Source organism: Oncorhynchus tshawytscha, linkage group LG06, assembly GCF_018296145.1.
Source record: "Oncorhynchus tshawytscha isolate Ot180627B linkage group LG06, Otsh_v2.0, whole genome shotgun sequence".
In the NCBI taxonomy this organism is placed as follows: Eukaryota; Metazoa; Chordata; class Actinopteri; order Salmoniformes; family Salmonidae; genus Oncorhynchus; species Oncorhynchus tshawytscha.
The window spans coordinates 33,155,453-33,180,633 of NC_056434.1; the positions used below are offsets into that span (position 1 = coordinate 33,155,453).

Below are 25,181 nucleotides of genomic sequence, written 5' to 3' on the forward strand. Positions count from 1 at the left end.
CTACAAAAAGAGAGAGATAAAAATGAAGATGCATAGTGTGTGTGTGTGTGTGTGTGTGTGAGAGATCGATTATAAAGGAGGCGAGGTGATTCCCCAAGTCCCAGGAGATATGGAGGAGAGGAGGTAGTTCATCCTGGTTGAGGATGATGTGTGTCACCCATCAAGACAGAACTGTTTATAGAAGCTCTAATAACTCTGATACTTTTGCTCATGTGTATCATGCTGTCATCACTGGAACTTATCCACTGATATTCCACTGATATACCTACCCAACATATTGTTCAACAGTGAGTGAGTGGGGGAGAGGAATAAAGTGGGAGGAGAACTGACAGTGTGTAATATGGCTGGCGCTGAGAGAGAGAGAGAGAGAGAGAGAGAGAGAGGTCCACACAGTGTGTTTCTACTCAGAGGCATCTCTGCTGTAGCTGAGTGAAAATCCCCAGTCTCTTCGTACCGTCGTCTGGACTTTATCAACGGACGGCAATACCTTTACTATTATTGGGATATCATATAGGTAATAGTTTGGATATCGTGAACAGCCTTTGAAACAACCATGTGGATTTACAACATCATTTTTATGCTCTTAATTGTCCACTATTCTGGTAAGTTGAGGAGACAGTCGTAATAGAAATTCAGCCTTGCAGCTTGTTATTGAGATTCAGCATAGTTGTTTAACTTTTCTCCAGCCTGGTCCCACCAAACTTATCTCAGCCTACATTGCATTTGTGATTTAATAAAATCTTATTTTACGAAGGTAGGTCCTGAGCCTAATGTCGAATGGTGGAGTTTATTGATATTTTCTTTTTTTTGCAGCACAGCACAATAACCTGTGTAAAATCTCTTACCTTGCAGTCAGCTGAGCAAGTTTTCCATTCTAACTGAGTACCATCTCTTCGATCTTGCTAATGTAACATGTCAGGGCAGAAGAGCTTTGATTAGATAAAAAAAAACTGTCCTCCTACAAAATTAAACTGTAAAAATAAACAACAAAAACATTTTGCGACGCTCTCTGTGGTGAATGGAGAAACTGTGAACCCCATCTCTATAGACTTTCAGTGATGATTCTACAGCAAACTTGCATAACATTATTTTATTTTTGAAAAGCCCAGAGAACCCTGTGTGCTTGGCGGCCCGCCTATTTTTATATATATTAAACTGCGTCTAACGATCTGTAGCACGAGATGCAGCCTCTTAGGTAGAAGCACGTGCACCATCTCCAGCTCTCATCTCTCCATTCAGCTATAGATGTGCTGGTGGAAATATAGACAATGTAAATTTGTGGTTCTCTCTCATGATAATCACTCATTCTAAAGCTTCTAGAAGAGTCTGACGTGGACTCTGATCCCCGTGCTTTCACTATTTAGAAGGAAAGTATATCATGTTTGTTACAGGCTATTGATAATACTTGTGTAGACTAGGTATTTGTCCATAATATGGTTCATATTAACTTAGACTTTTTTCTACTTTTATTGAGGAAGAAAATACCGGAGTTTTAAGAAACATACACATAGCCTGACTGTCTGCTACTGGGCTGTTTATGTATTCACGTATGAGTCAACACAGCATGGTGTGGTGATGAGAAACAACATAATTAGTCTATCAATCCCTGCTGGAGAGAGGAAGGGGGATTGAGAGAAACTGTGTGTGTGTGTGTGTGTGTGTGTGTGTGTGTGTGTGTGTGTGTGTGTGTGTGTGTGTGTGTGTGTGTGTGTGTGTGTGTGTGTGTGAACGTGAGAGAGAGAGAGAGAGAGAGAGAGAGAGAGAATGCATCCCATTAAGTCATGTGGCAGTGGAACCAGGCTAATTGACACATCATGATGCTGCTGGTTTTGTCTCAGTCCTGATGGGAACATCAACACAGCCTCACTGGCCAGGGGATGGACACTGCATTCAACACCTTTATTTCATGCTGTGTATGTGTGTGTGTGTGTGTGTACACTAGAGTGCAGGAGGAATGCATTGCAGGACTACCAGAGAAGCGATAGTGTGCGATTGGTCCAGCTGCCAGACTCTGCCCTCCAGACTATAAGCAGGAAGTTGAGCATAGTGAAGTGTGCCCGGGGCTGCAGCCGCAACAAGCGACTACTCTTCACCTGCAGGTACGTGTGGTGCATCTGTGAAAAAACTCCTGGGGTTCTGTGCCTGTAGCTTCACCTGCTGTGTTTCTATAACTTTCCCATCTCCGTATGATGTTTTGGCTACTCTGGGGATTGTTTTTCACCTGTAGGTAAATATATGTATTGTCCATGCCAGTATGACATCATCCCCTGGCTTTCCTTGGCAGCAGTCCAAACTCTCCATTGTAAATATGGCAGCTCTAACTCTTACTATAGTCTAATACCCTCCCATTCTCCAATGAGAAGTCTGGTTTCTCTTAGTGTCGTTCAGCAGCAGCAAGCTTGAGTCTGGTTTGCAGGACTAGGTTTCCCCTGGCAGACTGAGTCCTCTCTGATATCTCCTCTCAGCAGTAGCAGGCTAAGGGTCAATCCTATTTCAATTCAGGACATATACTGTATAGTCTCAGCCAGATTGATCAAGATCCACTTCGAAATCCGACATCCGTCCAGGTAAGCAGGACGTTGAGAGATGACTTCAAAACTGGCCACTAGGGCCAATGGTGAGCACTATTATCATCAAGTAGCTTGGGGTTTGCTAGGGTGTTCTGCGCGGGGATGGTGGATAGACGCAAGCCATGAGTTCCGGCTCTGAGGTTCGCATGTTCAATCTCAGTGCTAGGCACTCATTTTTTAATTTGTTTGTTTAAAACCTATCCCAAAACTTAACCCTTACCTTTACCATTCCAAATGAATGCCTAAACTTAACCATTATGTCAATTTTTTTTCCTTATCCCAAACCTTAACCCTTAATTTAACCATTCAGAATGAATGCTTAAACTTAGCCTTCGAAATGTGACGTTTCTTCAGTGAGACTGAGACCATGTTAATAGTCTACTATCTGCATGTTAATTGTAAGTTGCTTTGGATAAACATGCCTGTAAAATTATTATATTACGTAAATCGATCAATATCTCTCTCTTTCTCTCTCTGTTTCTCTCTCTAGAGCATTTCTGTACGATCAGAAAAACAGGAAATGCCAGTGGCTTTCATTCGACAGGAACTCACCAGGAGTCCATAGCCAACACGACTTCAACTACCAACTCTACCAGAAGAAATGTATTGTACTATATTCTCTCTCTCTCTCTCTCTCTCTCTCTCTGCGTCAGTAGAAAGGCACTGCAGTGCTTACACTATGTGTCTAAAGCAGGGCTGCATCTCTTTCTCCTTGTATCATCAGAGTTTGGTTGCCGGGTTAGCATTCTCACATATTGGAACAGTGAAATGGAGCATTATGGTAGATGTGAGACCTGTCTTAAAATGCTCTGTCAGATGAGTAAAACAGAAAAACATATTTTTCAGATTCTGTTCTTTCAAACACTCACAGTCTGTTTTTCCATTCCTTTGTTGACTCTTTCTCTCTCTCTGTAGCCTATGTGCAGGAGTGCATAGTAGGGACAGGAGTGAACTACAGAGGGAGGAGGTCAGTAACAGCCAGTGGAATAAAGTGCCAGGCATGGGCCTCTCCTATCCCTCACGAACACAAGTAAGCTAGAGCCTGTGTTTGTGTGTGCATGCGTGTGTGTGTGTGTGTGTGTGTATGTATATATAAGTTGGTGATTAGACCTAAGGGACCGGTTATTCATCAGTACTAGTCCTCTCTGACCTCACTCTAACACTACACAGTCAGGGATCATTTCCTGTTGTAGTCACACTGTTTATATATGTGTGTGAGAGAGAGAGAGTTTACACTATAGTAAAACCTAATTAATTTAGTGGTAAAGTATACAACCTGTGACAAACAGCAGCCCTGATACAGAGATAGTAGCAGAGGATGATGACATGCAGCCTTGTTACGGGAACAGAGAGAGAAAGTGAGTGAGATAGAGAGGGACAGGGAGGAGAGGACAGCGAGAGAGAGATAACAGAGACATCTCGTGCCAGAAGTTCATTAGAGCAGCACAACCAGAGGACAACCAACCATAACAACCCCCGCCTTCCTCATCCTTACTCTTCCTCCCATGTCTTCTCGTGTTCCCCTCTTACCTCCCCATTCTCATCTTTTCTCCTCTTCTCCTTCCTCCTCTCTCCTCTCCAGTGAGCTCACACTGGGACAAGCACACACACCTCCATCACACCGTTACCATATGTTGCATTATGTTGCCTAACTCTGTGCCTTCCAAACTGTTTCAGCTGTGACCCATATAAACCAAATGATCATGTGACTCAGCAAACAAAACCACAATCTAGTGAGGACCTCAGTCAGTACGTAGATGTGTATGACTCAGTGTTGTTTAACTACCACATGTTTCACAACACATGGAGCAGGCCTGGTCTACACTACGCAATGGAGATTTCCCTTCTGCTTCTCAACTTTCTGCACCAGATAGAAAGGGAATATTGTCCTGATGTTGGGAGGTATTGATTAACACTAACTGAAGTCCTTCTTTCGCTCCAGTTTCCTACCAAGGAGGAACAGGAAGAAGGACCTGAGAGAGAACTACTGTCGTAACCCTGACAATGCTACCTCAGGACCATGGTGTTTCACTACAGACCCCAATGTCAGACACCAGGACTGTGGAGTACCTCAATGCTCACAAGGTAGGACACATACACGCATGTCCATTTCCAGAATACCATTTAAGTGTACTGTCAGATATGAGCTCTCCCTTCTCCCTGTGGCACTGGACCATAGCCTGCTGTGGTATCTACAACTGAAGGACACAAACTGTCACAGGATAAATTATCCTCTGTGGATATTTTTTTATGTATGTATAGTGATGTGATTAGGTGTGTATGAGAATATACAAGACTATCAGGGATGTGTGTGTGTGTGAGTGAGGAATCTACTGGGTTGTTTTCAGTCTGAGGAAATGTAGTGGGTCTGTCCAGAGAGAGTGTTCTGGTCAAAGGAAAAATGACTGGTTAAGTTGATTTCAAAACAGGTTTCCAGTAATGACGAACACTGGAACCCACAAACAGACGGACGGACGGACGGAGAGACGGACGGACACACACACACACACACACACTGATTGTTGACTCATTTTACATTACATTCTAAATAGATAGACGGGACAATTATCCGGAAACATTTGTGGTACAGCACCGCATGTTGATTATGTATATTACAGTATATGCAAAAATAATGTCCATGGCATGTGAGAAGATTAAAATATCACCCTTGTGTGTGTCCAGTGGAGTGTGTGAGCTGTAACGGGGAGAGCTACAGAGGTCCCATGGATCACACAGAGACAGGATGGGAGTGTCAGCGCTGGGACCTGGAGGAACCACACAAACACCTCTTCCACCCCAAGAGGTAACACACACATATGCACGCACACACACACTCACTTTCTCTCAGTATGAGGCTCTGGGGCCTCTTCATTACAGAAACAAAGGGATGATTAAAGACGTGTTAACAAGTCTAACACTAATCCACACCACCTGCTGCTGGGGCAGGACACACACACACAATCACACACACACGCACACACCCTTCACCTCTGTGATGAAGATGCCCTCAGCACCTCTGAATCTCTGTTAGTATTACATAAAATAAAAAAATATTATTATATATAGATGTGTTTTTTTTCAGGGGAGCCCAATTGAGACCATGGTCTCATTTCCAATGGTGCCCTGAGACCATAAAGTAAAAGAACAAGCACACTACACCAGAACATCACCAACATCACAGCCATCATAAACAAGTTATTACATCAATGTTTCAAAACAAATGCACACCTCGGTGAACTCATTTATCATCAGGGTTTTAAAATGCCCTAGTGGCACCAGGGAATCCAAATGTAATTAATTGTATAAGTGATTCCAAAAATGTGGCGCATGAAAACTAAAAGCTGATTTCCCAAATTCCATGGAGACTCAAGGAATCTGAATAGTTACCAAACCTGTTCACAGGGTTGGTTATCTCATTCTTTTATACGTTAGCAATTAAGTTCGGGAAGTTGGAAGCTTGTGTAGTAGGGCTTTGTAAACACAAATGGAGTAATGCATTTATCTAAGGGACTTTAATGAGGGCCAGCCAACCTTTTGATACGGGATGCAGTGGTGAATATTAAATCTATCACCAGGAGGAATGAGATGGAGAACACCTGCACTATAAAAAGTAATCACTTCTGCTAACATTTTTGGCTGGGAACCAGTTGCCTAGAACCATTCAAGTAACCCAACTCAATGTATTTCAATGTTCAATACGCACAAAAAGCTTCTTTCTCTCAAACGTTGTGCACAAATTTGTTTTCATCCCTTTTAGTGAGCATTGATCCTTTGCCATCTACCTGATATGTGTGGCATATCAAGGGCATAATCATTACACAGGTATACATTGTGCTGGGGAGGATAAAAGGCCATGCTAAAATGTATAGTTTTGTCACACAACACAATGCCACAGATGTCTCAAGTTTTGAGGGAGCATGCAATTGGCATTTTTTATTTATTTTATTTTACCTTTATTTAACTAGGCAAGTCAGTTAAGAACAAATTCTTATTTTCAATGACGGCCTAGGAACAGTGGGTTAACTGCCTGTTCAGGGGCAGAACGACAGATTTGTACCTTGTCAGCTCGGGCATGATTACTGCATTTTAGAGAATTTGGTAGTACCTCCAACCGGCCTCACAACCGCAGACCACGTGTATGGAGTCGTGTGGGCGAACAGTTTGCTGATGTCCACATTGTGACCACAGTGCCCCATGGTGGCGGTGTGGTTATGGTATGGGCAGGCAGGCATAAGCTACGGACAACGAACACAATTGCATTTTCATCTATAGCAATTTAAATGCACAGAGATACCATGATGAAATCCTGAGGCCCATTATCGTGTCATTCATCCGCCGCCATCACCTCATGTTTTAGCATGATAATGCACGGCCCCATGTCACAAGTATCTGGAAACAATTCCTGGAAGCTTAAAATGTACCAGTTCTTCCATGGCCTGCATACTCACCAGACATGTCACCCATTGAGCATGTTAGGGATGCTCTGAATCGACGTGTATGAGAACGTGTTCCAGTTCCCGCCAATATCCAGTAACTTCGCACAGCCATTGAAGAGGAGTGGGACAACATTCCACAGGCCTCAATCAACAGCCTGATTAACTCGATGCAAAGGAGATGTGTCGCGCTGCATTAGGTAAATGGTGGTCACACCAGATACTGACTGGTTTTCTGATACACGACCCTAGCTCTTGGTATCTGTGACCAATAGATGCATATCTGTATTCCTAGTCATGTGAAATCCATAAATTAGGGCCCTATAATGTTTTTCAATTGGCTGATTTCCTCATATGAACTGTAAATCAGTAATAAAAACTGTTGCATGTTACATTTGTTTTTGTTCATTAATACTTTTGATGATCTGAAATATTCTGCTTTTAAAAATGTTTATGCTGTTTTCAAATGAAACACAATACCTTGCTCTTGTTAAAGTTTTTTTAATTTATTTTTTCTATGGCAAGACCTGAAAAGAGTTGTCTAGCAATAATCAACAACAAATTTGATAGAGCTTGAAGATTTTTTAAAAGAATAATGGGCAAATGTTGCACCGGGTTTCGAAAGCTCTTTACATGCTGACTAGACCGGGCACGCACGTGCATCTGCGTGCGCAAACACGCACATATTGATTTTGTTCATTCACACTAGACACGATCAGGACACACAGGTTGAAATATCAAAACAAACTCTGAACCAACTATATTCATTTGGGGACAGGTCAAAACACATAAAACCATCATGGACATTTAGCTAGCTAGCTTGCTGATTCTAGCTAATTTGCCCTGGGATATAAACATTGGGTTGTTATTTGTGACCGACAGCCTTGATTCGGTCATATGAGGCAAAAATATGAATAGTGTTTTTTACATTTGATAAAAGCAGAGACACAGAGCTACAAACTGGTATATCATACACTGCATTTGAGGACCAATGTGAAAGTAATTCTGCTTTGAAAGTTGATAACCTCTACAGGATTTGTGTCCCTATACCAGGACTGTTGAGCTAACGTGCACTAATGTGATTAGCATGATTTTGTAAGTAACAGCAAACTTTCCAGGACATAGACATGTCTTATATGGGCAGAACGCTTAAATTCTTGTTAATCTAACTGCAGTGTCCAATTTACAGTAGCTATTACAGTGAAAAAATACCATGCTATTTTTTGAGTAGAGCGCACAACAACAAATAACTTTTATCACGGCAACTGGTTTGATACATTCACCTCTGAAGGTATATAATGTACTTACATTCAGTAATCTTGCTCTGATTTGTCATCCTGAGGCTCCCAGCGATAAAATGTAGCATAGTTTTGTTTGATAAAATAAATCTTTATATTCAAATGTAGGAACTGGGTTCTAGTTTGAATACCTGCTGTCTTTGGCTCCACATCCACCCCGCCATCTAGATTTGTGAAAGTTAGTGTAAGCTAATGATCCATAATGTAAGACATTCCTGGGAGTGTGTAAACTTACATGTTGTATTACCATATACCATTACCATCTGCAGTTATTAACTTGAAAATGTATAAATTGACCAATTCGGCACATTTGGGCAGACTTGATACAAAATACAGTGCAGTATTGCAATGCTCCACTGGATCAATCTGAAACTTTGCACACACACTGTTGCCATCTAGTGACCAACATCTACATTGGGCCTAAACTGCAATATTATATTATGTCCTTCAGGTCCTGAGCAACAGGCAGTTAGATTTGGGTATGTAATTTTAGGCTTTTTTTTTAATGGTCAGATCCTTGTAACCACAGTTTTGAGAAAATGGTCTATGAATGTTTTGGTATGCACTGGAGACCTCATAGTTGTCTACACCCATTCAGCATTTTTTACACCCTCTTAAGCTTTAGCACCACCCATCTCTTTAAGGATTGATCCAAGTGTTCTGTCCTAACAACAGCAGTCAAGCACCTAAGCTAGCTAGCTAACGTTGTTTTTTTCCAGACACAAATGAGAGCTCAGTGACCATTATACTCACCCTAGCAGAGCTGGTTAGGCAATTTTTTTTATGTTATCCAGAGCGTTGGTGACTGCAGCTGCGCTCCTTGCAACAGTTAACACTTTTTCCCAAACATTTACTGACACCGGCCATATTCAAAGGGTGTTGAGCGTTCATAAATTTGTCAGTTATTCTGCACTCTGGCACAATCCGAGTGCACTGAAATTGGAGAAGATAGACATAGCTGGTAAAGTCGCTCTGGCTATCAACAGTTATGAATAATAAGATCATGCTGGTGAGCCAGCCAGCTAACGTTAGCTAGCTAGCTAACAGTATACTTTAACTTGAAATAAAAACAATTTTCTGCCAAAATTAGAAATGTGTAATATCTAAAAATGTAGCTTGCTAGACTATCGTATACATCATCCCTGTCACAGATGCCAATGTTGCCCTTTGTTTGAAGATGTAATCCATAGACGGGTGTTTTCTTCTTCTCCTTAGCTATCATACTCTGATTCCACTGATTTCAAAACTCGGTCCTCCAGAAAGTGGAGAGCAACACTTACGCAGTTCTAAAAGCTACGTTAGACAGGATTATCTATGCATACTGACCAGCTCAAATAGACAGAAGCGTGCTACAGTATATGGCAGACCAATCCAAACTCATCTCTCGTCATGTCCAGCCCACTCATTATCTCAGCCAATCATTGCTGTCTTTTTCTGTGGCTAAACCAACTAGGCTTTTAATTTAACAATTTTACTCATATTTACAGATATTATTAAGGCACAGGAAGGTTTGCCTTTTCCAGAAGTAGTTTCTGCCAAAAAACAAATGATTTAAAAAAAAGTTTACGTTCTAATGCCTCTGCTGTGAAGTAGTGACCAGAGACATATGAAATGAGTCACATTTTACCTGACATGCACAAGGTCCTTTTTTTCTGGGTCTTTGTAGAATTTGGACCCATTTTGAGTCATACAAAATTGCGTGTTCTCTACTCAGACAATTAATCCACAAATTAAAGGGAAACCTAGTTAGTTTCTAGTAATCTTTCCTCCTTCTTCTGTGGACTCGGGGCGGCAGGTAGCCTAGTAGTTAGAGCATTAGGCCAGTAACTGAAAGGATGCTGGATCGAATCCCGGAGCTGACAAGGTAAAAATCTGTCTTTCTGCCCGTGAACAAGTCAGTTAACCAGTTAACCTCATTGCTCATGTGTATCTCTGTCACAATGACTTGTTGAAATCCTACTCTTCCCTCTGTATGTTGTGTTGCAGGTATCCTGATAAAGGCCTGGTTGATAACTACTGTAGGAACCCAGATGGACGTCAACGACCGTGGTGTTTCACCACGGACCCACACACACTCTGGGAGTACTGCAACATCACAGCCTGCTGTGAGTGTCTGTGTGTGCATGCATGTGTGTCTGTGTGTGGTGTGAGTAACTACTCCAAATGTACAGCTTCCTTTACCTGTCATTCCGCCCCCTCCTCTCTCTCTGATTGGCTAAGGGTGAGGAATGCTGTTTGAAGGAACACACACCCTCTCATTTTACTCTGGTGTCCTGCTTCATTCACTGTTTATTGTTCTAAACAGGCCCTTGCAACTGTTCTGTAATTCTAGTACTTTTCACACACACAAACACACACGCACGCACAAGCATGCGCACACTCACACACGCACACATACAGTACATGCGTACACAAACACAAACGTATGTGCACACACACTTTAGAAAGCTCAGGTACTCTGCTATATAAACCTCATATCAGACACACAAAGTCACACATATTATGGTCCAGTTACATATAAGATGAGGGGTGTGTGTGTACCTGTTTATACAAGAGAGGAAGAGAGAGAAATACATCTCTATAGTCATCATATTTCTGCTTGTTGAGGGCTGAAGTGAAGAGAGTCTATCTATAGAAGGTTGACAGAGAACAGCACTTAAACGCTGCAAGTGTGTTTTGTTTTTCTCTGTTTGGCTCTTCACTGCTCTGTTTGAGTAATCAGGAGCTCTGGAACTCGGTCTTTACAAGATGGCGTCTTTTCAGTTGGACTCTTTCTTTGTCTCATTGTAGTCTGATACAGGCCTTGGAAGTCAACCCAGTCTAGTTTTATGGTCTAACCCTTAAACGTGGTGTTATTGAAACCCAAGGCAGAAGGAAAGACATAGAAACAAAGAGTTATATTGTTTTGGCCTGTTCTACTCCCTGTACCTGTCTTTATTATCCTTACTAGTAGCAGTCTATTTTCAGACAGATCCACAGATCCACTGTGAGTTTAGATTCTGGACAGCTAATATGCTACCGTATATTTCTGGGAAAATTGAGTCAGAATTATGTCCTTCTTATTGCAACTTAATTCATCAGCTAATTGAGTACAATGTATTGTATAGAGCAGTTAAGTCCAAGTCAGCCTTGTCCTTGTTACAGTGTCCGAGTGGCACGTTGGCCTCAAGGAGAAACTATTTCAGTATAACAGAGGGTATAGGTGATATGGCTATGTTTAATCTGTCTCTGTCTCTTTCTCTCTCTCCCTTTCTCAGCCACAGACAGTGTGGTAGAGTTGGAAGTGACTACTATGTGTTTCTGGGGTCAAGGTGAAGGCTACAGAGGGTCAGTAGCAGTAACACCCAGTGGGGTGATCTGTCAACGCTGGGACTCACAGTACCCCCACAACCACTCATACCTTCCCCAGAACTACCGCTGCAAGTGAGTGAACCGCACTTGTATCGACAGCCCTACACACAATATGTTTGTCTTTGTGTGAATCTATCTTTGTGTGTGTGTGTGTTTCAGAGACCTGACGGAGAACAACTGCAGGAACCCAGATGGACGTGACCTCCCATGGTGCTTCACTTCAGACCCTAACGTTCGCACAGCGTTCTGCACTAACATCCCCCGCTGTGGCAAACAGAACACTGAACCTCAAGGTGAGAGCCTATTGTAACATAGCTCCAGGAGATGATACAAGTCTTCAGGTCTCAGACAATCATAGTTCAATGAGTGCTGTAGAGTGTGCAAAGCTGTCAAGGCAAAGGGTGGCTAATTTGAAGAATCTATTTTGATTTGTTTAACACTTGTTTGGTTACTACATGATTCCATATGTGTTATTTCATAGTTTTGATGTCTTCACTATTATTCTATAATGTAGAAAATAGCTATAGATAGATAAATAGATAAATAAATAGATAAATAGATAAATAAAGAAAAACCATGGAATGAGTAGATGTTTCCAAAATTTTGACTGGTACTGTATATTTAAGACCAAAAACTTTTACTGAAGTAGTATTTTACTGGGTAACTTTTACTTGAGTAATTTTCTATTAAGTTAACTTTACTTTTACTCAAGTATGACAATTGGCTACTTTTTCCACCACTGTGAATTATTTTGCTGTAACAATATTGGTAAAATGAAGATCCCACATCTGTAGGACTCTGGTAATGGATAGCCCACTACACATAAACAAACTAGCTCTGACACATTGGACAGTGAGGTGAGGCTCTGTCCCATTGGATAGAAGCTATAAACCATGGGATAGAGAGGAGAAAGAAGCTACTGTATGTCCCATTGTATAGTATCAAAAAGGAGGAGCTGTGAGGGACTCTGTGGGATTCATATTATGTAGGGTTGTGCTTTTCTCACACTCACATGGGAACCTCGTGCCTGGGACAGTTTTGTGACAGTTGTTTTATGGTCATACTCGACTCGCTAAAAGTACAATAGCCCTTATTCAGCTATCCAGTTAGCTAAACACTCATTCAAATAACTCTGTGAGAAGCAGGGTGCCGTTTTGGAAGTTTCTTGAATCACAGTGTGAAACTGCAACAAACACAAAAGTATATGTTTTCAGTTACAGTAATATAGAGCACAGAATGTCTTCCACAATAACTGTACTAAATGTATGAAATAAGGAATAAGAGTATTCACTCGAGAGCCAAGTATAAAATAAAGTTACTAGAATGCAACTGTATGCTTGATATTGCTCAGCTACGTGTCCCTAGGGAGAAATAGCATTAAAGCTTATGCAAAGTACTTAAACTACCACAAGGGGGTGCTAAACAACTAACAGGTCCAGAACACTCCACGCCTGGGGTCTTTAACGATCCCCATTAACCTAACTCTGACCACTGGGGTCTTCTGAAGAAAGAAGGAGAACCACTTCAGAGGTAGGCCGGGAGAAGACCTTCAGAGTTCCCTCCTTGACAATTCTCACATTGACTTTCCTCACCATCCCATCCCAGCTGTTAAGGGTGTTCACAACAATGGCCATAGGCCATTTATTTATTTTAGGCTGACTGTCCTTCATTAAGACAACTTCCCCTTCTTTAAGATCTGTGCTCTTGTCCTGCCACCACCGTTTCCAAAAGGTGTCAGCAAGACTTTGTACCTGCTTCCACTCTTGCTTGTAGAGTTCTACTTCCCAGAACATGCCTGGTGGAGGAGGGGGGATACCAGTCTTCTGTGTCAAGAGCATAGCTGGGATGAGGATGAGGGGTGATTCCGGGTCTGAAGATACTTGGATGAAAGCCTGGCATTCGTCACAGCAGTGACCTCAGCCATCAGTGTTGTCAGGACTTTGTGTGTAAGGCGTGAAGTTCCACTTTAGAGGATCATGCAGTCGAGGATGCGACGTGCAATACCAATCATCTGCTCCCATGCACCACCCATATGGGATGAGTGAGGAGGGTTGAACACCCAGGTACATTTCTGTTCTTGGAGATACCTCTCCATGCTCTCTGAACTGGAGCTTGATCCTTCATCCTCAGTAAGCACCAACAAAGTTTGTACCGCAATCTGAACGTATCTGCTTTGCTATACCTCTGATTGAGAATAATCTTCTCAGGAAATTTATGAAGCTGGAAGCACTTAGTGATTCAATTACTTCTTTGTGTACAGCTCTTGTGCATAAGCACAAGAACATCGCCACCCACCATTTGCTATTGGCATGTCCTCCTCTGGTGCGGCGTGAGACCACCTCCCATGGTCCAAAAACGTCCACACCGACGTAGGTGAAAGGTGGTGCTACCTGTAACCGCTCAGCTGGCAGTTCTGTCATCTGCTGGTGTTCCGTCTTCCCGTGGAGCTTCTTGAACACGACACACTTGAAGAGTGCACTCCTGATACATCTCTTAGCTCCAGCCAACCAGAGTCCATCTGCTCGCATGGCATCCTCTGTGAAATGTCTCCCTTGATGTTTCATGGCAGTGACACACAAGTAAGGTTGCCAGGTGGTGACGAACTGGATTGATGATGGTGTTGACATGGTTTGTTCCTAATTTAGATTGCTTGATTTGGTCTCCAACTCTGAGCAGCCCGTCACTGTCAACGATAAGATGCAGACTTCGTAGACTGCTGTCAGTGGGAAAACTGTGTTCTGCTGTTATGCACCTAAATTCCTCTGCATAACACTCGTCTTGGACACTTTGGCTCTTTCCAGCTCTTCTTCAGTGGGATTCTTCAGACAGATGTTCCATCCATGGCAGCTGCTCTCTTGTGCAGACTGAGAGAAGATCCGAGCTATGTGGATTAAGCGTGCTACTGTCCTTATGAGACTGTTCCATTTGGAGAAACGCTCAAAACGTTTGGAGCTCAGCAGGTTCTTGGAGACTTGAGTGACATTAGAAGTCACCTGTGGCCGTATCTCAGAGTCGGAAGCAGAGTTGATAAGGCCAAACAACTCTAGATATTTGGAGGAGTGCAGGGCAGGATTCTGAAGAAAAGCTGGTCCAGACAGCCATGTCGTGTTGCTGAGGAGGGCTACTGTTACGGATCTAAACTCATGGTCAGCTGGGTTGAGATCTGCGGGCACGTACCTCCATTGGTCTGGGGACGTGGATTGCCAAATACGCTGAACTCTGTTGCTCACGTAGCCGTAGCACCACCTTGTTTGGTTGTGGATGTACACAAGCACCACTTTGCTGTCCGAATAGTATGTGATGCTGTCAAACTTCAGATCCATCTCCTCAACTATCAACTCTGCGATCTGGACTGCCACCATGGCTGCACATAGTTCCAGTCTAGGGATAGTGAGTTCTGACTGGGGAGCCAGCTTGGCCTTTCCAAAGACAAAGCCAACTTCACTTTTTTTGCTTTGGCAATAACTATACTAGCCCTTGAACTGGCTGAGACCTCGAACTGACTGATGATTTGTAAGAGCGCAAACTTATGGACTGTGAATCGAATGCTCCATGTTTCTCTTTAATGTTTTCATCTTTCTGCGTAGAATTGTCCTTACTACTTTCCTCCATGATGTGAGGTAGCATGGCATGTAGGGGAAGACTTAAGCTGGCGATGTCGTGATGGCTTGTTCTGCGCCGAGATGACAGCCCATTAAATCTTTAATCCTTACTGCTAAACATGGAGGTTCCTCTCTTACGGGTAGCCGTGCCTGTCTTTTCACTATACTGGACTCGCTAAATGTACAGTAGCCCTTAGCCAGCTATCCAGTTAGCTAAGCATTCATTCAAATAACTCAGTGAGAAGCAGGGTGCCGTTTTGGAAGTTTACTTGAATCAGTGTGAAACTGCAACAAACACAAAAGTACATGTTTTCAGTTACAGTAATATAGAGCAGAATGTCATCCACAATAACTGTACTAAATGTATGAAATAAGGAATAAGAGTACTCAATCTAGAGCCACATATAAAATAAAGTTACTAGAATACAACTGTATGCTTGATATTGCTAAGCTAGGTGTCCCTAGGGAGAAATAGCAGTGAAGCTAATGAAAAGTAGCTAACAGCTAACTTAATTATTCATATTTTACAGAAACATTAACATTATGTGATAAACATTTATCTTGTGTTAATAAATACATGTACTTACAGACATTGCGCCATATGAAGCTTATAAAGAATGATGTTGAAGGATTGTAACTACTCTGTCACACTTACACATTGCTTCACATCTGAAACTGCTTCCTGTCACATGACACAAACAGGTAAATTCTACACTGCTGCACATAAACTGCCACTAGGTGGTGCTAAACAACTAACAGGTCCAGAACAGTCATGTTGTGGACTACCAGTCAGGACAACAGAGATCAGTATAGTTTTCCTAATATAGGGGCTGGTTTGTAATATTAGGGGCTGGTTTGTAATATTCTATTACATTAACATAAATATGTTTTCATATTTCATTAGCTTGGTCTCATGTATGTGTTTCAGACTGCTACACGGGTAGTGGAGAGAACTACAGAGGCGAGGTTTCCAGGACCAGGTCAGGTCTTCCCTGTTCCCTCTGGAGTGACCACAGCAACAGGTAACAAAACCACACACTACACATCTTTGTGTGTGTGTGTGTGTGTGTGGGTGGATGCCAGAGGGAGTGCCCTACCTATATGGAAAAACCACATGCATTTCGCATTTAAATGGATGAAGTGTCCCAAAAACACTTCTTGTTTTTGCATGACCTGACATATCAAACAAAATGGATGACGTAATACACAATTTGATGACGTAAGTAAACAAAAAATGTGAGCACTACTGTCTGAAATCATACAAACGTTTGAGAGTGCGTCTTTAACCTGTAGTTGACCCCCTCGTTGGGATTCCCCACGTCCCCATAAAGACAAAGGCTATTTTAAGCTTATAGTAGGTGTTAGGTTTAGATCTAGGGTTACAGTTAGAATTAGAGATAGGGGTTAGGGAAAACATATGCTGTGTGTGTGTGTGTGTGTGTGTGTGTGTGTGTGTGTGTGTGTGTGTGTGTGTGTGTGTGTGTGTGTGTGTGTGTGTGTGAGCATCTGGGGGACATGCTTCAAGCCTCACCTCTGAACCTCACCTCTGAACCTGAGCCTCCTCATTTTTCGGGAACACTTCAAATCCAAACAGCTCCTCTGCTTGGCTCCCACCCAGGAGTTAGACGTCAGAGGTCAGGAATAGAGTTTAATATTTTCCCGGTAATTTACAAATGTTTCATCCTGAGAATTAATCACTTTCCCCCCGGGTGATCTGGTATTTCCAGTCAAAACCAGAAGTGTCATTCTAAACATATAAAGCATATAAATATGTCTCAATTTGATTAGAGCATGAATCGGCATGAAAATTCAAGCATGATGCTACCTGAGCTTGATGAGCCATACATTAAAGACATTTTAAGAGTCCATTCCCAAAAGAGTGTAAAAGATTGTGCAGTTATCCAAGACAGCATTTACGGTGCATTCGGAAAGTATTCAGGCACGTTGACCTTTTCCACAATTTGTTACGTTACAGCGTTATTCTAAAATGGATGAAATAGTTTTTTCTCCTCATCAATCTACACACAATAGCCCATAATGACAAAGCAAAAACAGGTTTTAAGACATTTTTGCAAATGTATTAAAAATAAAAAAGGGAATTGACATATTTACCTCAGTATTCAGCCACTTTACTCAGTACTTTGTTGAAGCACCTATGGCAGCAATTACAGTCTCGAGATCCTCTCAAGCTCTGTTAGGTTGGATGGGGAGCATTGCTACACAGCTATTTTCAGGTCTTTCCAGAGATGTTCGTTCAGGTTAAAGTCCAGGTTCTGGCTGGGCCACTCAAGGACATTTAGGGACTTGTCCCTAATCCACTCCTGCGCTGTCTTGGCTATGTGCTTAGGGTCAATGTCCTGTTGGAAGGTGAACTCTCTCCCCAGTGTGCGGCCCTGAGCGCTCTGAAGCAGGTTTTCATCAAGGATCTCTCTGTACTTTGCTCCGTTCATCTTTCCCTCGATCCGGACTAGTTTCCTATTCTCTGCAGCTGAAAAACATCCCCACAGCGTGATGCGGCTACCACCAAGCTTCACCGCAGGGATGGTGACAGGTTTCCTCTAGACATTACGCTTGGCATTCAGGCCAAAGAGTTAAATCTTGTTTTCATCATACCAGATAATATTTTTTTTCATGGTCTGAAAGTCCTTAAGGTACCAACTTGGCAAACTCCAAGCAGGCTGTCATGTGCATTTTACTGAGGAGTGTATTCCATCTGGCCTTTCTACCTTAAACGCCTTATTGGTGGAGTGCTGCAGAGATTGTTGTCCTTCTGGAAGGTTCTCCCATCTCCAAAGTGGAACTCTAGAGCTCTGTCAGAGTGACAATTTTTTTCGACCTCATGGCTTGGTTTTTGCTCTGACATGCACTGTCTACCGTGGGATCTTATATAAACACGTGTGTGCCTTTCCAAAACATGCCAATCAATTGAATTTACCACAGGTGAATACCAGTCAAATTGTAAAAACATCTCAAGGATGATCAATGGAAACAGGATGCACCTGAGCTCAATTTTGAGTCTCATAGCAAAGGGTCTGAATACTTACGTAAATAAGGTATTCTGTTTTTTTTTTATTTTTTACATTTGCAAACATTTCTAAAAACTTGTTTTTGTTTTGTCATTATGGGGCTTGTCTGTAGATTGATGAGGATTGGATTTGATTTAATGCATTTTAGAATAAGGCTGTAACATAACAAAATGTGCAAAAGTTCAAGGGGTCTGAATACTTTCCGAATGCACTGTATAATATACTGTTTATGCTACCGCACATTAAGCATGACAGAAAAACATAAAAGGCCATAAAAGTAGCTATGCTCTCTTTGGTTTATAAATGTGTTAAGCTCCAGTAGGCTAATATTTTTGAGTGTGGATTGTATTACTGTACTGTATTGTATTGTATTATACTGTATTATAGGACTGGAATTACTAACCTCTTTCAATGAAGCTCGGAGAGAACATGCGATGCTGGTGCAGGATATGTGTTCAACAAGTCGGTTTGTGATATTTCTGCCCTGCTAGAGCTGCCCTGGTCAAATGTAAGTCCTGTTATTGTGAAGAGGAAACATCTAGGAGCAACAACGGCTCTTCCGCAAAATGGTAGGCCACACAAGCTCACAGAACGGAACCGCTGAGTACGGAAGCGTGTAGCGCGTAAAAATAGTCTCACTCACTACCAAACTGCTTCTGGAAGTAATGTCAGCACAATAACTGTTTGTCTGGAGCTTCATCGACTGGGGTTCCATTGTTGAGCAGCCGCACACAAACTTATTATCACCATGCGCAATGCCAAGAGTCGGCTAGTGGTGTAAAGATCGTTGCCTTTGGACTCTGGAGCAGTGAAAATGCCTTCTCTGGAGTGATGAATCACGCTTCACCATCTGGCAGCCCTACGGACTAATTTTGGTTTGGCTGATGCCAGGAGAACGCTACCCGCCCCAATGCAAGATGCCAACTGTAACATTTGGTCTGTGGCTGTTTTTCATGGTTTGGCCAAAGCCCCTTAGTTCCAGTGAAGGGAAATCTTAGCGTTATAGCATGCAATGACATTCTAGACGATTCAGTGCGTCCAACTTTGTGGCAACAGTTTGGGGAAGGCCCTTTCCTATTCCAGCATGACAATGCCCGTGCAAAAAGAGAGGTCCATACAGAAATGGTTTGTCGAGATCGGTGTGGAAGAACTTGACTGGCCTGCAAAAAGCCCTGACCTCAAACCCATCGAACACATTTGGGATGAATTGGAACACCAACTGCAAGCCAGCTTAATCACCAAACATCAGTGCCCGACCTCCCTAACGCTCTTCTGGCTGAATTGAAGCAAGTCCCCGCAACAATGGTCCAACATCTATTGGAAATCCTTCTCTGAAGAGTGGATGCTGTTATAGCAGCAAAGGGGGGACCAACTCAATATTAATGCCCATGCTTTTGGAATGAGATGTTTGAAAAGCAGGTGTCTACATACTTTTGGTCATGTAGTGTGTACTGATCTATATACAGTTGAAGTTATTCAACAATGTAGAAAATAGCAAAAATAAAGAAAAACCCTGGAATTACTAGGTGTGTCCAAACTTTTGACTGGTACATAAAAAAAAAATATATATATATATATATATATATATATATATGAATCTTGAACAGTATTATCTGTTTTGGAGGCAATTTTAAAGGAATAGATTGTGAGAAAGATTGCAATCGTGTGCATGCTTATTCATTGATTTAAAGCAATGATTTTCAAGTGATAGGCTGTTTTAACATCAACAACAACAAAATCTTTACAATTAAAAAGTTAAGGTGACCCCCGAAAGCCAGATGGAGATGTGTAAATTAGATGCGCATTCGGTCATTATTACAGTAGCATAATCTATGCTGCCAACTAGTGTAACAGGGTTATATTGGTGATTCCCCTTGCCACTTTATTGTTAAGCCAATGGGTTTTTGGTTTTAGTTTTGTCTTGCCTTCACCTACTCAACATGGTATCTTATTGGCTGGTTTGCGTGGCTTGCTTACGAGGGAGGATGTTTCAGTTAGAATCGTCCCAGTGAACAAGCACCAAACCAGCAGTAAGTTGTTGTATGTCAAAAGTGATTTTTATACTCCCAAGTGATGATTTAAATGTACAATTTATATCAAATTGTTTTGCAAATGTTATTAGAACACCACACATAAGATTTAGTGTTTTTTGGTGCATATTTGTTATGCATTTTGTTGTAGAGAATTCCAGCTAATACTAGCTAGCAACTTACTGTGTCTGTTGGGGGGGGTTCGTATATATTTTGTACAGTGCGTGAGTGCAGAGTTGGATGGTGAGCCGTGCCTTGCATGACGTGCAATTTTGTGCTGTTTCTATCGGAATACATCTCCATGACTGGTGCTACAAGTTGGAGTTTGTGTCGATGATTGTTTGTACACAACGCAAGAAGAGTACTGTTACACTAGCTCTCAAAGTCGCACTTCAGAATTAGACGTTCATCCATGTTTCTCAAATGTCAAAATTCGAGGTTGTTGCAAACGTCAAATTTCAAAGTGTTTAAGGTTAAGTTTAGGCATTAACTCAACATTTTTAAGGTTTAGTTTAAATGTATTAATTAACTCTGAAATCTTAAGGTTAGGCATTAACTCTGAATGGTTAACGCAAGGGTTAAGGTTTGGGATAGGCTTTCTATCGCTGGATTCGAAATTCCAACTTTTGAAATCCAAGGTAGATCCACCATCCCTGTCCACAACCGAAACCATCCCCGTCTACTACTGAAACCTACTTGAAGGTAACAGCGTTCACTGTTGCCCCTAGTGGCCGGTTTCCACATCATCTCCCAATGTCCTCAGACATGGATGGATGTCGAATACTGACTTGTATCAAGAGTGACGTGGCTGATGCTGCAGAAAATGTAGGCCTACCTGTCACAGAAAAAAAGTTACCACGATGAGATGATACATGCATTGTAAACTGCGCTCCTATTGAGATGAGCTGTCTGTCCCCACCCTGCGCATTGATTTTTAAATGTATTTTACCTTTATTTAACTAGGCAAGTCAGTTAATGAGAACACATTTTCATTTACACTGACTGCCTACTTGTAAAGCCTCCCTAGCCATACCTGGGCCAATTGTGCACCACCCTATGGGACTCCCAGCCGGTTGTGGTACAGCCTTGGATCGAACTTGGGTCTGTAGTGACGCCTCTAGCACTGCAATGCAGTGCCTTAGACTGCTGTGCCACTCAGGGATTTAGCATGTAGATAGAAGGCCATAGAGAAGACAGATTTAGACATTGCATACAATTGAACAGTTCCATTTCACATCATGCTGTTCATATAAATAATTTCTTATAATATACCGGTTTTCTCGCAGTTATTTATCCCGTGAAAAGGAAGTGGGTTTGGGCAGGAAATCTCGGTAACCCGTTTCCCGGTATTCAACCCTAGTCAGGGATCAGCGGTTTATTGTTTATGTTAAAGAGACTCAGAGGGATCATCCCTCTCTCACACTCAAACTCACACTCACACACACACTCGCTGTGCGTCAGTGATGGGTCCTCCTCTGAATTCCCCTCTTCTTATCATCCAGGAATGTCTGGGAAAGAATTCTGTTGGTCACGTTCCAAACATTACGATAATTTCTCTGTCAGTGGAGGTGTGAGGGTGTATGTGAGGGAGAGAGAGAGAGAAAAAGAGAGCGAGAAATCATACACACCTGTGGTAGGCTCAATATGCTAGGCTGACTATCTCTTACACTGTTATATAAACTCTACGCTTCTTCTTTGCGTGTGTTTAGTGGTGACAGAGATGCGGCGGTGCTGACTGTCAGACAGGAGGGGAGTTTCTGTAGGAACCCAGACAGAGATACATACGGCCCCTGGTGTTACACTAACAGCACTGCTATACCCTGGGACTACTGCAGCATCAAACTATGTGAGTCACACACACACACACACACACAACTGCTGTAGTGGCATCATCACTGTGTTGTCACTGAGACCTGAGAGACCTGAGACCTCCGTCTTGTGTTTCATCCTCTGTCATACAGGTGAACCATCAGAGAACACCATTCCACAGAGAGGTCAGTCCTTCAACTCACGCCTTCTGGTTTTCATCTTGTGCCTCTTCGGGTAAACCATGTTTTTTCAACATAGTTTCCTCTTTCTCAACTTGTCAGTAGAGGTGTCCAAGGTGTTGTGTTTCATCCATAAGAGGACCAGGATAGTAGGAGGAGCTCCAATTGCCATTACAGACGGAAGCTGGATGGTCAGCATACAGAAAGGGTAACCACACATAGACACACAATTGGCTTTGCATCTCTGTATTATATAGGTGTAAACTGCTCTTGTGGCAGATGTATAGACCATCTGTCCCAGTGTTGGAGTTGGCAAAGGTCCATCCCCAGTGTGTGATATCATGTGTGTTGTGTTTCTTCACCAGGTCCAGTCACTGGTGTGGAGGTTCTCTTATACGGGAGGAGTGGGTTCTCACTGACAGACAGTGTTTCTCCTCATGGTAACTGGACCTCTCTCTCTCTCCCTCTCAATATTCATTTTTAGCTCTATTCCTTTCTTCCTCTGTACCTATTTCTTTCTTATACTTACATCCACCTGTCTCCAACCAGTGTTCCAGACCTGAGTGAGTACCGTGTTTGGTTGGGTGTGTCAGACCTCCGTGGCTCGGCTCCTAACGGCTCCTTCAGACAGGAAGTCTCCATCTCCCATGTGGTCTGTGGTCCTGAGGGCTCCAACCTGGCCCTCATACGGCTGGCCAAGTGAGTGCATAAACAGAAATATACAAACACAGCTGGTCGTTACATAGTTCTACTCCTGAAATAACTTTTTGTTGATATGATTATGTCTTTGTCTCTGTAAGGCCTGCCCTCCCTGCAGACAGTGTTCACACCATTCAGCTGCCGGTGGCTGGGTGCTCTATTGCTGAGGGTACGATGTGTAGCATGTATGGATGGGGCGAAACCAAAGGTACACACACATACCGATCATACCCATCAGGATTTTATCATCTAGATAAGGAACTGGTTATTCATTAGCTCTACTGATCAAAATCTCCCCCCTTCTTTCGCTCAGGGACGGGTCATGAGGGTGTTCTGAAGGTGGTCCATCTGCCCATGGTCAGTAATGAGAGGTGTAGAGAACAACACAGAGGGAACCTCCACATCACAGACACCAAGATCTGCGCTGGGGGGAGGAGGGATGAGGGGGTCTGTGAGGTAAGGAGGCTGGTGAACTGCTAAAGAAATGTTCTGCACTGAAACACTTGAACAGAGTTTTCCCTCACCAGGAGAGTACTGTATGTCCTTATTAACATATGTTTTATGTCTCTCTCCGTCAGAGGGACTATGGTGGCCCCTTAGTGTGCCAGGAAGGAGAGAGCAGGGTCATAGTGGGAGTCAGTGTCCATGGCAGAGGCTGTGCCCGTGCCAACCGCCCTGGCATCTTCATCAACATCCCCTTCTACACACAGTGGATCCACAAGGTGTTCAGACACTACCCTGAACCTCAGATCAACTAGAGACAAACCTTTATCCCATCATCAACTAGAGACCCAACCTTGAGACATCCTACAACCAGTGGATCCATAAGATCTTCAGACACTATCCTGACCCTTACCCTGATCTGACCAACTAGAACCACCTTGATATAGATACGTGTAAGTCCAGTAAGGAACAGCTGAGTCCTTGTGCATTTGAAAGGGGGGATCCAGCCATATTGTAAATATCAGACGCAACTCCAGACTTGATGTTGGACTGCTAAAAGACTCATCATGGGCTGTGGAGTGGAACATAATTGTGTTGATAAGACTGCTGGATTGATCTTTAGATAATATAAATATGTATTGTTACAAACATGCTACTAAGGACAACAGAGGTGTGGATATGTTGTCGGCCAAAGACCATGTCCTGAAGCTGGTAAGGTTTGGAGTCAGAAAGACGCTGTAGATAAGATGGTAAAAGTGGGAATACACTTGATTCCGGACGTTACTTGAATGTACTGAAAACCAAAAGGCAGCAGCTCTCCACTTCTGTAGTGTGCTTCTGTAGGGCACTGTCAAGGGAACTAAAATACAGCTGGGTCGTTCCACCAATTCGGTGCCTTTTGAGAAGTGTAAAACATTTAATTTGACCAAATTTTAACATTCTGCCACAAAGAGCACATGTTCAACTTAAAAAATAAAACATTTCCCCATCTCAAGAGGTTAAATAAAAAAAGGGGTTGATGATATCATCTTAAATCAGCCATAAAACCCTTGTGAAAGGGGGATGGAAGTGTCAATTGAATGCCAGCTTCACAAAATGTTTTAAATTGTTAAAACATTTCTAGCCTGTCTATCTATGGGTAACAGCGTTGACGTGTTATGCTTGACCGGCTCAGTTTTCCACCACAAAACACCAGAAAATTACCAAAAAGAGTATAACCAGCTCACCTGCTTTTACATTAGGCTACCCCGGGGCGGCAGGGTAGCCTAGTGGTTAGAGCGTTGGACTAGTAACCGGAAGGTTGCAAGTTCAAACCCCCGAGCTGACAAGGTACAAATCTGTCGTTCTGCCCCTGAACAGGCGGTTAACCCACTGTTCCTAGGCCGTCATTGAAAATAAGAATTTGTTCTTAACTGACTTGCCTAGTTAAATAAAGGTAAAATAAAAAATAAAGAAATCATGATTTGACTAGTAGATCTTCAATGTTTCTTTTGATTAAAATATTTATGTAGGAATAGTTTCACCATATTAAAATTAGAGTTCAATTCACATAACAGGTTTGACCTTAAAATGAGGGATAGAGGTAAATGAATCACAAATGACATGAAATGAATAATAATCTTCAGAAATGACTTTACAAAGCAACAAAAATAACTAGGGCTTTACAATGATGGTGAAAACATGGAGAAATGTGGTTAAGGGGGTTAAAATCATCCTAGAAGTCACAGAGGGTTCATGAAA

At 42.4% G+C, this 25,181-nt stretch overlaps 1 protein-coding gene across 2 annotated transcripts; it reads left to right on the top strand.

The window, feature by feature from the left end:
- Nucleotides 1-328: 328 nt before the first annotated feature.
- Nucleotides 329-24,720, top strand: LOC112245248 (hepatocyte growth factor). Of its 2 annotated transcripts, none has more exons than XM_024413259.2 (18): nt 329-602; nt 1,943-2,099; nt 3,061-3,173; nt 3,486-3,600; nt 4,513-4,655; nt 5,253-5,373; nt 10,288-10,406; nt 11,559-11,724; nt 11,812-11,945; nt 16,183-16,276; nt 22,020-22,156; nt 22,272-22,304; nt 22,401-22,506; nt 22,664-22,738; nt 22,848-22,997; nt 23,099-23,205; nt 23,311-23,453; nt 23,576-24,720. In XM_024413259.2, exons 1-18 carry the CDS (start codon nt 554-556, stop codon nt 23,753-23,755), a joined length of 2,142 nt encoding a protein of 713 aa, XP_024269027.1. In that variant the 5' UTR covers nt 329-553; the 3' UTR covers nt 23,756-24,720. The 2 variants fall into 2 exon arrangements, with proteins under 2 accessions (XP_024269027.1, XP_024269028.1); XM_024413260.2 differs by having other exon boundaries at nt 330-602; nt 22,404-22,506.
- Nucleotides 24,721-25,181: the final 461 nt, after the last annotated feature.